The sequence below is a fragment of the Aspergillus lentulus genome (genome assembly GCF_001445615.1).
Source record: "Aspergillus lentulus DNA, contig: Alt12, strain: IFM 54703, whole genome shotgun sequence".
Lineage (NCBI taxonomy): Eukaryota > Fungi > Ascomycota > Eurotiomycetes > Eurotiales > Aspergillaceae > Aspergillus > Aspergillus lentulus.
The window spans coordinates 863,280-876,312 of record NW_028322115.1 but is presented as its reverse complement, the minus strand read 5'-3'; the positions used below and the strand labels follow the sequence as shown (position 1 = coordinate 876,312).

At 49.4% G+C, this 13,033-nt stretch overlaps 4 protein-coding genes and 2 non-coding genes across 6 annotated transcripts; 1 reads left to right on the top strand and 5 right to left on the bottom strand.

The window, feature by feature from the left end:
- Positions 1-869: 869 nt before the first annotated feature.
- ALT_6243 (RNA polymerase II-binding domain-containing protein) lies at positions 870-2,649 on the top strand (the record flags this gene model as incomplete). Its single annotated transcript, XM_089600039.1, has 2 exons — positions 870-1,019; positions 1,090-2,649. The coding sequence occupies 2 exons, from the start codon at positions 870-872 to the stop codon at positions 2,647-2,649; spliced, it is 1,710 nt and encodes a 569-aa protein (XP_089455501.1).
- A 333-nt stretch (positions 2,650-2,982) lies between these two features.
- On the bottom strand, positions 2,983-3,695 carry ALT_6242 (uncharacterized protein; the record flags this gene model as incomplete). The annotated part of the gene is made up of 3 exons (XM_033564595.1): positions 2,983-3,198; positions 3,269-3,342; positions 3,407-3,695. 3 exons carry the CDS (start codon positions 3,693-3,695, stop codon positions 2,983-2,985), a joined length of 579 nt encoding a protein of 192 aa, XP_033420486.1.
- Positions 3,696-5,433: 1,738 nt separating this feature from the next.
- ALT_6241 (uncharacterized protein) lies at positions 5,434-5,955 on the bottom strand (the record flags this gene model as incomplete). The annotated part of the gene is made up of 2 exons (XM_033564596.1): positions 5,434-5,835; positions 5,935-5,955. 2 exons carry the CDS (start codon positions 5,953-5,955, stop codon positions 5,434-5,436), a joined length of 423 nt encoding a protein of 140 aa, XP_033420487.1.
- A 3,579-nt stretch (positions 5,956-9,534) lies between these two features.
- ALT_t114 lies at positions 9,535-9,663 on the bottom strand. The gene is made up of 2 exons: positions 9,626-9,663; positions 9,535-9,570 (listed from the first exon to the last, which is right to left on the bottom strand). It is a non-coding gene; the product is annotated as a tRNA-Thr (tRNA).
- A 295-nt stretch (positions 9,664-9,958) lies between these two features.
- On the bottom strand, positions 9,959-10,096 carry ALT_t113. Its single transcript has 2 exons — positions 10,059-10,096; positions 9,959-9,994 (listed from the first exon to the last, which is right to left on the bottom strand). It is a non-coding gene; the product is annotated as a tRNA-Thr (tRNA).
- A 1,620-nt stretch (positions 10,097-11,716) lies between these two features.
- ALT_6240 (p24 family protein) lies at positions 11,717-12,628 on the bottom strand (the record flags this gene model as incomplete). The annotated part of the gene is made up of 4 exons (XM_033564597.1): positions 11,717-11,727; positions 11,835-12,114; positions 12,193-12,381; positions 12,476-12,628. The coding sequence occupies 4 exons, from the start codon at positions 12,626-12,628 to the stop codon at positions 11,717-11,719; spliced, it is 633 nt and encodes a 210-aa protein (XP_033420488.1).
- Positions 12,629-13,033: the final 405 nt, after the last annotated feature.

Genomic DNA, 13,033 nt, shown 5'->3' with positions numbered 1-13,033 from the left:
AGGCGGGGGCCGAGTGGTCTCACTCTTTCATAAGTACCTCGAGCTTCTTAGTGATGGAGACGACTTGTGACTTTGGACTCTTCATGTCTGGTACTCTAGATACCTTGGTGACAACAACAAATACGACATCCAAGGTAGCTTTTTCGGATCCTAACACCCTACTACCATGCTCCTGGCCAAGTACACGTAATGGAGGTACATCCTCACGCCATCGACAGGCAGATGATGGTGAGATCCAGCCGAACGAATCATTGCGGGGCCGGCGAGAAGCGTGCTGTGGCTGTAATACCAAGGTAGACATATCGTTCTGATACTTAGGGCCATGCAGCCCATGGAAGCTGTTGAAGCAATTCTCGGCGAGTCATGGCTTAGGGCTGATGGCGGAATTTCGTATTCCGAAACTAGCATGTGTTGACAGCATCCATTTGGTCCATTATTGTTGCTGATGAATCTGTCGAACCTGACTCATCAGTGAAAATCATATCATCGAAAGGATCTTTGTATCTCGAGGTTGGTGGCCTTGAGAGTTTCTTTTGGACTGTGTCTCGTAACTGTTAGTGCCTGAGGCATGCTTATACCTCAACATCCGAGGTGATCATGCCATTCTCTACAACTTACAACCATCTGGGGATTCAATTCATGTATCCTCCGAAAAAAGACGTGAGCGATATTAAATGAGCTCTGAGAGCGCCCACGTTCACCCTTGAAGGCCTTCAGCGTAGATGGATTGAGAAGTGAGAGAGCTATTGAGCAATGTAAAGTCAGGTCACGTGTAACAGAACGGATCCCGCAATCGAGTCCGAAACGTCGCTTGGAATCATATTCTTCAAGCTGACAACTCTCCTGTTCCTCTCCTACTTACCACAGCAATGGCCTCTCATCAAGTTGCCATTGCAAAGGCATCCTTTTCGGCTGGGCTTTTACGCCCTGACCCCACTTCCGTCCCGCGCGATGAAATCACTGCCTTCCACACTCTCCTCGACACGGCGCTGTCGCATTGCTCCGTAGCGAACATCCAGGTTTGACTTGTCGAGTCCTGCCCGTCGGTGTTACTGGAATACTAAACTTTTCACTCCCGACGTGTATTAGAAATGCAAGACATGGCTCTTGAATTATGTCGTCTCGTCATCTAACCGCGTGGGTGTCTGGGCAAAATACCTGGTTGCTTTGTCCAGTTCGTTTACCAGCGGGGAGAATGGACAAACGTCCAAGCCGGCAGAGGCTCGCCCTGGCACCTCGTCAAAAAGGAAGAGGCTGCATATTCTGTATCTGCTCAATGATCTTTTCCATCATACCAAGTACCATACGGATACCCCTGCAGCGTTCTCCACCCTGAGTGGTTCACTACAACCGCATATCGTGGAACTTCTGGGTTACGCTGCATCCTACGATCGATCCAAGAACCCAAAACACCACAGGCGCTTAGACGATCTACTGGACATATGGGAGAAAAATGGGTACTACGGTGCCGACTATGTCAACAAGCTGCGCGAGGTTGTCAAGAACTCGGCTGTGTCTGGGCCAGTCAAGTCATCCATCGATGTGGAGCAGAACAACACGGACACGATCAACCGACCCGTAGAGAAGAACGTCCCTTTTGTGATGCCGTCGTCCCACGGAGATTCTTCCACTCCCTATTATGACCTCCCAGCCGGCAATCTTGTCCCGCACATCATTCCCGATTCGACGGTTCCCATACGCCCAGATACCATCAAGCCTTTGCAGTTCCTGGCTGGACCAGCGGACGAGAAGCTGGTGACGGCGCTCAAGGCATTTCTTAAGGATGTCGATCGGATGTACAACTCGGGACAAACAGAGCAGAAAGGGACCGAAGTAGTGGACATTGATGAAATGGGCCAGACAATTATCCGAGATAGCTCCACGGGAGACATCGTGGGCGGTGACACGTACTACGGATGGTCGCATGCCTTTTGTCAGCAGATGAAAGAAAGACGAACGAAGGGCAGCTCCAGAAACCGCACTCGGAGTGGCAGCCGCAGCCGCAGCCCGTCAAGGAGACGCCGCTACAGTGGCAGTTCAGAGAGTGACGACAGCCGATGGAGGAGCTCAAGCTCGCGGAGCCGATCGGCTCCGCGCAGACATGAAGCTAATGACCGGCGTTTTGACTCTCGGTCCCGTTCTCCACGAAGATCACGGTCCCGAGAGAGGTCATATTCTCCACGCGCACCGTCCCCTCCTCGATATTCACCCCCTGAACACCCAAACCCCCAGTACAGCAGCACAGGGCCTCAGGGATTTCACTCTTCTCGCCCTCCGCCTCCCCCGCCTCCCCCGCCTATGCATTACCCCCCGGGCGGGAACGTGCCGCCTGGTCCACCTGCGTTTCCGCCACGGATGGCACCAGGCGCTCCCCCGCCTCGCCCACCAAATTATCAAGGCCAGTGGCCTCCGCCATTGCCATCGATGCAATATCCTCTGCAGGGCTCGGGGATGAACCCGACTGCATTTCCGCCACCTTTTAACGCACAAGGACAGTTCCCTCCGTGGAACATGGGCTCGGCACAACCGATGCCCTCGGGGTCAAATCACTTTCCTCGGCCTCATCCTGGGGGACAAGGACGAGGCACGTCAGGTCAGTGGAACCAATATGGTGGTGGATACCCGCCGTCTGGCCGCGGCTGGAGGTAACACTAGGCGGGTCATGAATCTGCTGTACATTACCTTTACATTCTGATGGTGCACGAAATATATTTTGAACGAGTATGACACTCCAGCAATCACAATTGCGGGAGAGAAGTAATATTACAATTCAGTCTCCAAACCTTGCAAACTCGGTATAATGCTATAGCACATCAGAATAATGTAAGAAATGCAACAAATTGGCTGCAAGCACGAAAAAGAACGCTCGGGAGAAGAACAGCGGGCCAATGGATATCCTCACCATGGCCCGCCCACATCATACTATTCCACACGAAGAACGCTTTATGCCCTCCCTCATTTCATCCATCACAAAAGTCCACATTAGACCCTAGTCGGCATCGCCGTCGCACTCGCCCTCGAGGAAGACGAGCCCATCAGCCCGACGCCGACTGGCGTCGGACTAGGCGTAGCAGACTGCGACATTATCATGCGCTGGTACTCCAAAAGCCGCCTCTGCTGGCGCTCGATCGCCTCCCGCTCATGCTTCTTCGCGAGCGCAAAGTCCTGGCAGGATGTCTGCATGAGATCGCCTCCGCCCTGTGAGAAAGTCAGCTCTCACCAATTCCCTTCATTCCATTCCCGTCCTCGCGGAATTGAATGCACTCACAACAGCCGAAGAATCACAGCACATGACTGCATTCGCGCAGTCGGTTTCTGGGGCCGCGTCGCGCATTTTCTCGCCTGTTCAGCAGCACACGCGGTCAGACAGGCTGGATACACCGAATCATAAAAGGAAAGAACTTACACGACAAGCCGACTATCGAGCTTAGCTCGATGGCGCCCACGAGCGGAACGATCATCCCCAATGGCTTGAGGAGGTCGTCGCCTACCTGGCTGAGGGTTGTACAGCATTGCTTGAATTTGTTTGCGGGGCAGGAATTAGGTCCGGTGACTGTTGGCGTGGGTAGACTCGCTGACCCTGTTGACGATGGGGTTGATTTTGATGCGCTGGTTGAGTTGGATGCGTGGGAGAAGGGGACTGCGAGTGTGGTGGAGAGTGCAGAGAGGGCGCAGAGGATAGTTAGAGGACGCATCTTGGTTGATAATCACTCGGTTCGTGAGTCGAGGTTTTAGTTGGCGCGTTGGCGAGTTATGTTGGATTGAGACGCGAGTGAGTAGGTAGGAGGTCTGAGAAATATACAACCGTTCGAGGCGGGTTTTCGAAGGGAAGGCGAAGGTGAAAGGTCGAATCGGTTAGTTGGTGAAGGGGTCGATTGTCCGAGACATTGCAGGTAGAAGTGTCGTTATCCTTGTTCAAGGTTGGCAGAAGCAGGTGTTTCATTGAACTGTGAACCATACCACAGTGTTTGGATCACACGTCCAAAACAGGTATGGATGGACGTCAGTGGTATAACCGCGTCTTTGAACATGTATTTTGTTTCTATGGAATGTTGTCTGAATCCCGATCTAGTATGAATGGAATGTCCGTGAGATCCATCGGGAGCTGCTCTGACGGCAGTGTAGAGATCGGGATCTGAAAGCGAATGAGAAAATCACAATTCTGGCATTGAAGCAGCAACTTTAAGGTATATGACTGCGACTATCCTGTGTCTCTACAAGGCGCAGTCTCTGATTCTATCAAGAGCGGAGCTGTCGCTGTTGGTTCATGCTTATCCCTTCCATACATCCCGGAATAGAGTCACAATGGCTAGTGGTCATGCTTACTGCAAGGTGAGTGATCGGTCGAGTCGGCCACCCTGCCCATGCAAGGGACTGACTACATTGACCAGAAACTCGAGCCCTCCCCTGGGCCTACGTTTCGAAACGATACCTACAATTGGTTCAGCGTCGACCCTAGTTAGCCCGGAATGACCCAATAAGACATTAATACCATGCATAAAACCTCGAGCGCCGCCCTAGATTCACGAATAGTAGCCGCGAGTCACATAGAGAACACATTATGAGCAGGAAGGTCGTAGCATTGTAACAAGAAATAGTCAGTAACGGGAAGACCAGTTCCCTTCGACCCAGAACGACCAGAAAAATCACGCTGGCAGTAATAAAACAGTGTTTTATACAAAGATCCAACTCTCTCTCCTCCTGAGAAGCTGAATCATGGACCAGCAGAGATATCCTGGGATGAGGTGCTGTTGTACCAAATTTGTTGATTGACTGCCTGCTGTCAGAATATGAAGACATACACCGAACAGCTACAATCAATAGGTGAGTGCGAAACGGTTAGGTGCCTCTTTCAGGCCGAACGAATGACAAGAAATGAATATGACGAAAAATCATAGTAGAAGGGGGGAACGGTTAGCAACTGGGGAGCCATTTGATAAAGCCACCTTGAAGGGATTCCCAATCAACCTCAGAAAGAGGTTTCGAAGGAGAAAGTGAATTCTGTCGGAGATGGTTGGTTTCTACTACGCCATATGCATAAGATGCCAGGAGGCATCTGAGAAGGGAAAAAATAAGCATCGTCGGATCAAGTGTAGGAAACAAACGTGTTCTAGTGGTACGGAAAAATCAAAAGGGGGCGATGATCTCGGCGGCAGAGATCGAGAAAACACGCTTGGAAAGGATCGCCTCGCTGTCGCTAGAGTATTGTAGAACGCTTCCTCGCTAACTCGTCAAAACGCCGGAAAGATCGACTAGGAACAGAGTTCCTGGACATTGAAGCTTCCCATTAAAGCACCAACACTTCTTCCATCGAAGAAAGAAAACACATCGCATCATCATCGTCATCATGGCTAGTGGTCAACGACATATGAGAGGAATTGGATCTCGCAATACCACCCCGTAGTCGTTGTCGCGGCCCACGAACATGGAGATTCAAAGTCCTGTCTTCGGTTCGCCAGCGTGCTTCACGGGCTGATGACCGGGTGACTGGGAGTTGCGATGGTGAGAGGCTCCCAGAGAGGTAGGAGCTGCAGCCTGACGGGCCAGCACACCACTGGTTGAGACACCACTATTGCCGCTGCTGTCGCTACTCTGGCTGCTGCGACTGGGGGGAGGGCCGCTGTCATTGCCCATGTCCAGGAAGGTCGACATACGTCGCTGGGTATACTGCAGCATAACGCGGTTGTAGTCTTCAATAGACATATTAGGATCCACCGATCGTTGGCTTTCTATGTGGGTCTCGCCCGGAGGTCGACATCCCCCTCCGTCAACGGGGAAAGTTGGGTCCGTGTTCTCGGGTTGCTGCATGGCCGCGAGTTTGCTTTGCGTTGTTTTCTATGAGACGCTGTCAGTCTTGTTGATATCTATCATTCTCCCAGTGCCTTAGCCACTCTACAACATATCAGCCGGTGATATGGGGGGGTTGCGAGGGACAGGATCGTCATCGTCGTCCATGTTGTCGAGTCACTTGCTAATGACGTGACGTAGACGGTTTCAGATGTGCTTCAGCCCCTGTTGCTGCTGCCACTGCTAGTGCTCCTCGACAGCAGCAAGAAACAAATAACAGAGAGAATGCCGGGAGGAGGGGACGGAAAACTTGAGTGGAACACGATAAAATTTTGCCTGCTCACCTTTTCCGCGAGAGAGTCAGCAAGGGGGACAAGTGCCACAAAGTACGAAAGAGAGGCGGTTAGACGGCCTCGAAGTCGTGAGAAGCAGCGAAGAACAAGACGATGTCAAGATGAGGATGAACGGGATAGTAAGGAAACGAAGCACAGGATGTGTCAGGAGGGGAAAGACACGCAAATACCCTAGGGTCAAGATATGACTAGTACGGATGTGGCTTGGACACGGGGTTTTGATGCAGACACAGAATGGGTAAGACAGATGTCACTTGAAATATTCTATCTTCGTGCATCAATATTTTCGAAGGTAATTCTCGAGAGTAAGGGCATATATCCCCCTTCGGGTCTGATATGAGATCACAGTCCCAGTGACAGTCATTCCCCAAAGGCAGAGGGTAAGAAGGAGCTTGACTGGCATATCTCATCTGGACCCACAGGCAGGCGAACCATCGATCAATACTCAAATCGGGGGGATACCCACGTCCAGTATCGCTGGAGACTAGAGTCCTCTGGGGCTCGAATCGGATGACATCATTGGCCAGGACGTCCAGCCGACAGTACTGACACAAAATTAGACGAAGAAAAGAAAGAAGGGAAAAGGATATTGGATGTCTTTTTTTTCTGTTTGCTCGGACTAGTCAGTAATAATACCATCGACGGGACGCTGTCATGTAGTTAATCCTTTTTAGGGGCACTGTACACTGAGAATGGCTGGGATTGGCAATAATAACAGGCTCCACCACAATCTTATGGGTTGGCGGGACCCCCAGATGGTCTTACGGGGGACAGGAATGAGGTCACTGGAGGGTCGGGAGTGGACCACAGGAAATTGATGGCGCTTTTCGATCGACAAGACGAGGCAACCCGTCCCTGCAGATCACCACTGGGAACAATTCTGTCAATGCGGTCGATCCGTTGTAATTGGAGTCTCTGAGGCCCAGATGGTGGTCGAGGCAGGCATTCAAGAAAGTTGCTGAGAGATTGTTGTCTGCATGGTTATCCGCGCGGAGATGAGTGCCTGGAAGCTATTCATGATCCTACCCAGGCAAACTGTGTTATCCGTTCTAAGAAACATAGGACTAGAGGTGCCAATGAATCGAGTTTAGTTGTCATGCTAAATCATTAGTTCAATGCGCGTTTGATCCTGATGGCTCCGTGCAGTGTATTCAAAATAGCTTGAAAGCGAGATAAGTGTTCCTTGACCCGTTGGGGAGAACTCGTCTGTTGAGGGACGAATAGGAAGCAGTCCATGCAGAGAGTATCCCGCAACAAATCGAGTATAGTGTCAGGCTCATGGCCGTTAGAGGCCTAGAGCTATGCTGTAAAACAGGTGGATAGGCCGCATAGCGAAGACAGATTGGTACTGCACAATTGTGCACTGACGATTCATCAGGCAGACCGAGAGATCAGCCAATGTGAGGTTGTCAGGGTCGGTTGGTCAGTTCGCTCGATGATAACCTAGGCTACCTAGGTAGGCAGGTGGATGAAACAGAGAACTGTCTGTGGTTGAAGCTGTACATCGGACCCCTCATTTCTCTTGGTGCTTCCTGTGCATGAATTGAAGATGACATGCCTGTGTCTGTGCTGCTCTACGCCATCAGCCTGGGTGAAGTTTCGATGGACTTCCATCTTGTCGTTTCTGGTGGTGGAGAAAAAGCACGAGCCTGGGGTGTCTGGAGTTACTGAATGATGTCATGTGGCTTGTGCCACAGCCTACGGGTACATTAGGTATACTCGGAGGAGATGCTACCTTGTATATCTGCAGGAAGCCAATGACTCCTGTAGATGAATAGAAATATGAGCATATTGAATATGAAATCTCGATCTCTATCTACGACATTTTGCAATAATTGGAAGACTGAATGTCTTGGACCCAGGAGCTCGGAACTGTTGACAACGATGATCAGTGTGCGTAGTATGGATACTTACCTACCGCAGCCACAACCTTTGAGTTTGTCAACACAGTGGACATCATGCAAATCTGGAGGCGATACTCAAAAGAATCTTATGGCAACAATTTTAAAGTTAACGGTTCAATATACGTTGGTAATCCCCGGCCAAGCCATGTCGGCAAATGGTGAATCTCGCCTCTCCGCCCAAGATAGTTAAGCTAGTCCAATATATATTGTTCCTTTCCCACCCCGTCCTTCGCAACCCTTTTCCGAAGCCAATAGAAGCCGATGGTCTTCCCTTCGGCCCGTGGATCGTGGACCGTGGAGAGAAAAGTAAGAAAGGAAAAACAAAAAGAACAAGAAAAGGGAAAAGATGCAGTAATTTTGCCACCTTCCCCCCACCTCGCTCATGTCTGTCATTTTGTCAGCGCATCGCCAACTTCCGCTCGCTAGGGAATGCAACGCGGATATCCTGACTGATCTGCGGCCTACAGCTGTCAATACGTCAGTAGTCGACATCGACATCGACAAATCTCGGAGACTGGAGTTGAAGCACCTAACCTAATGTGGTCATACACTTACATACTAGTTTCATGGCGCATTCGCGACCTTCCGATGAATTTCGTGGCCCATCAGTACAGTACCAGCGGACGAGGCTAATGACGCAGAGGAACCGCTCTAGGAGACGTTAGCCTCCTACCTCCCTGCTGGGTCTTTTGCTGATTGATTGGCACCAAGAAAACCCAAGTGGGAACGGCACCATATTCGAAAAAGGGCAGATTGGCATGTCCGCTTGATCGTTAGCGAGGTTCTAGATTCCATGATGTTCGTCTCGACACAGCTGTGGATGTTGCTGGAATCGGATGAAATCAGCGGTATCAGATCTCCCCCCGGTGAGGCAAGTCACTCTAATCCTACGCCGTACCATCCATCACTGTTCGCTTCTCTGAATGCCATCTTTTCATATCCCGAGTCCAAACCGGAGTTCATTGGACCACCCCAAGAGCGTGGTTATCCACTGAAGATCCAAGTTAGAAACCTTTCGAGTACGAATGGTATTTCGTAGTGTAGGTAGCACCCAGACAATTGTCATGATTGTCGTAAAAGCTGTAGAGCAATACGGTCCCAAGCACCACTTATGATGTCCCTGATGATATCACACTGTTTGGGATGGATGAAGGGTGAAATCACTGCGCGACGCAGAATTTTGCCTAGCAACAACACCTGAAATGGCAGGCCTGTAGGACAACGTCATCTGCTGGAGTACTCCGTACTATTATTCTCTCTGACTTCTTGAGAGGTATTCACTGAGACAACCCGAGACACCTGTAGCCGGACTGCTGGGATGGTTCAATTTCTCCAACCTCAGTGGGTCGACTTTAAGACCAGTACTGGAGTGATACAGAGACTCTCCCTTACATGAGAAACGAGAGGATGTACGGATATCTAACGGTAAGTGAAGTAAAAAAGGATGAAGTTGAAAAGAACAGAGATAACAAAGGGGAAAAAAAGTAAAGCGCCCGATGGGGGGCTCGAACCCCCGACGTTCAGATTAACTGGATGGGAATTAGCAATGTGCGAAGGAAGATGATGACTAAGAGGGGTACGAACAAGTCTGACACTCTAGCCAACTGAGTTAATCGGGCCATTAGATGGAAAGTTCCGAGGTTCTTAGACTTGTAAGGTACCAAGCTAGGCTTTGCTTTGCGCATTGACAATATTTGCTACCTACATCTCTCTCTCGTAGGGAGAATGTATCGCCTGAATTTTGGATGGTCGATAAGGTACGTTAGTGTGTGGGTTGTATGGTATACTTCACATACTATATCACCTGCATATCTATAATTTTCTCTCAAAACTCGCGCAAAGGCTAATGGGAAAAAAAAGACCACCATTACCTCAGTAGGCAATCAGTATGATGGAGAGGGCAAAAATGAAACTCGCCCGATGCGAGGGTCGAACTCGCGACTTTCAGATCTCTTACCATAACTGAGATATCATTAGCGGTGGTTTGGCGGATTATTAATCAGAACTAAGAACTTACAAGTCTGACACTCTAACCAACTGAGTTAATCGGGCTACATTGTTTTTTGCGCTGCCAGAAATATAACTACATCTTATGAGCAGCACGTAACTCTGATTAGTCTGCTTTGGTATCGGGATAGGTGTAGCAGTAGCAATTTGGTGTGAATTGAACACCCGACAGAGATGAACAGACCTCGGTCGTCCTAGCTTATTTGCATAACAGATTCAGGCCATCTTACTCTTTGAGGAAGCTCCTTGCGAAAGCGCGGTCAAGAAGCCCTAGAAGCGCTTCTTCTGGAACTTGGATCTCAGCAATATCAAAACGATCGACCGGTTTATACCATTTCGGATACTTCAACCCATCCTCCTTGCTTGTTTCATGTCACTCCATACACGCAACAGAAAATATGCGCCCATTTTTCATCGATCCGCTTTCCAGCAATAGCGGGTCTCGGATATTGCTAGGTCTTTTCATCAAACCAGGACAAGGATGGACACCCAACACACACTGAGGGTGGGAAAGTTGTAACACTTGTCCCAGAGCTTCCTTGCCAGGCCCATTCGAAGTTCTTCTTGTTCTGTGGGTTCTCCCCCATATTGAACAAAGCTGATCAAGCAGGCGACGGTCATGTATAATGTGAGCGACAGGAAAATGTATTCCACCGCACGTGTATACAAACGCTCAATGGAGCAAACATTCAGGGAACAGACGCTCAGCGAGCTACTCTATGTGGTATGCATTAGCATACCACTATTGTATGGATATAGCAGCTACAGTACGGCATAACTGCAGAGGGTTTGGGTATAGATGCAGGCATGGGCGCAGCTAGTCTGTAGTATGGTCACTTGTCACACACTTAGTGCGCACTCACCTTACTAGGAGAATTATGCCTCTAGTACTGACTGTATAATAGTAGGTAGAATCAGGAGAATAAATAGGTTACTATCCTAGATTGTCGCTATAATTAAATCACTTTACTAGTTTCAGTGATAGCTGGGATGTTGTCATCAAGATATAATTAGGTATATGCCTCTGTGCATTGTGACATCCCAAACCTGTTCCTGGTCTGGGGCTTCTTGACATTGACTTTTAAATAGACAGACAGACAAGACTGAATGTTTCCAATGCTAGGGCAGACAATTCCACTGATGAGCACATGCTCTAACTCTACGCATTATACTGAAACCACTCATCTTTATTCTCTACATAAGGAACACCATCTGACCTGATTCCTGAGGAAGATCGCTTCGCCGTCTTGCCCTTCTCTCATAGATTCCTCCTTAGCCGCTACTCTGTACACATCGTTTAGTTTCGTTGCCCTGAACCGCTTATGGATCCAGTGAGGTCATTCCTTACATACCTTGTTGTACAGGTATTAGTTGAAACCGGATGGAAAACAAGAGTCGGGAAAACCCCATGAGCGTTACAAGGTGCGCACTAACGCGGAACATGATATCTTTACCCCATTTAGGAGTACGAAAGCTTGCTACGCAATGAGTTTCGCCCTGCTCCACCCAAGGGCTAGAGGTCGCCTGGTCATCGCTACCTTCGTTTGTAAGAGAAACAGGCTTCAGCATCAAAGGTGCGCTAATTCTAGAACCTATGACAAGGGGATAGATACAATAGTAGACACCACAATTCAACTGACAAAACCATATTATTCATGTCATTCATCACACGTAGCCTGCAAGGACGTCAGTCAGATGTGGACTTGAATCAAGGAAGGGAAAAAAACAATAGATTCAAATATGATGCCGGCTTCCATGGCCACGTAAGCATGGGAATACGTACCTTTCCGTGCGCCCTGGAAGAAGAACCGAACAATAAACACCTGCAGACCAGCCATGGACACCATCATCAAGCCCTCAATCACACTGAAGTTGAAGATCCGCCTCTCGGTGCTGCGAACCGTGCTGAAATTGCGGTTCTCGCGGGTCCGGAAGTACTTCTGGTTGCGGGCAATAGTCGACAGCTGAGCGGATAGTTTGTAGATGGACTCTTCGAGGGCCGATGCCTGCTCGGGACTGGCACCTTGTCGTGAAGGCAATTGCGCGCGCTCCTCATTCTCGACCTACAATAAATCTCCGAGTTAATCAATGAGCCCCCCGATATAAATCGTGCCACTGTGTATCCAAGGACCCGAACATACAGCAATCTCAAAGTCGACCATTTTCTCCGCAAACGTTGACATCTCATTGTTGAAGCAGAATCGGTACTCTCCAATGCTCTGAGCTGTGAAGACAAAGTCGCCTTGCCGTTCCTTGGTTCCGTCTAGGATAACCTTCTCCCCAGGGCCAACAACTGAATAATCGACATCGAAAGAGCCGCCGGATTGAACCTGGAGTCAACGCATTATCAGCCATGTTTTCCGTTTATCATTTTCTTGCGCTTGTCATTTTCTGTTCCCAGGGGTGAGAAGACGGAGAGCATACGGCGAAATAAAACGCAACCTTGGCATTCCTCTGGTCAACATAGTTATAGAAGCAGGCCTTCTCGTTGGCCTCGAGTCTGTACGTTAAAGCGGTCGCCGTCACGGTCGAGACCAGAGTGGCCAGGAGAGCTATCAATACAGTTGAGAATTGCATTGTGGGTTAGGAAAGAGAAAAGAGGGTCCGTGGTCAAACGGGGCGGCTCCCTTCACAAAAAAACAGTTGACTCCAAACACACGCGACTTCAACGGAGCTCAGGAGGAGTGGGAAGTTCTGGACAGCTTTGCGTTCCGCCGCCGTTTGTTGTGTTTGCAGTATACCACAATTGGACTAGTCCCCATCAGGAAGCTTATTTTTGTATATGGTCCTCCCCATAGACAGATGACAACAGGCGTGGAGTGATAGGTGCCATACTAAAAAAACTATAATACTAAGAGCTCGCGAAGAAGCAGACTTGGGCGGTTTGAAAGTGCTCAAATCCTTGTACCTTCTGCAGGAACGGACACTAGGCCAACACTGAAAGAAGATGTAAACAGTATAAGAAAACGCCAAGCCTTAGAA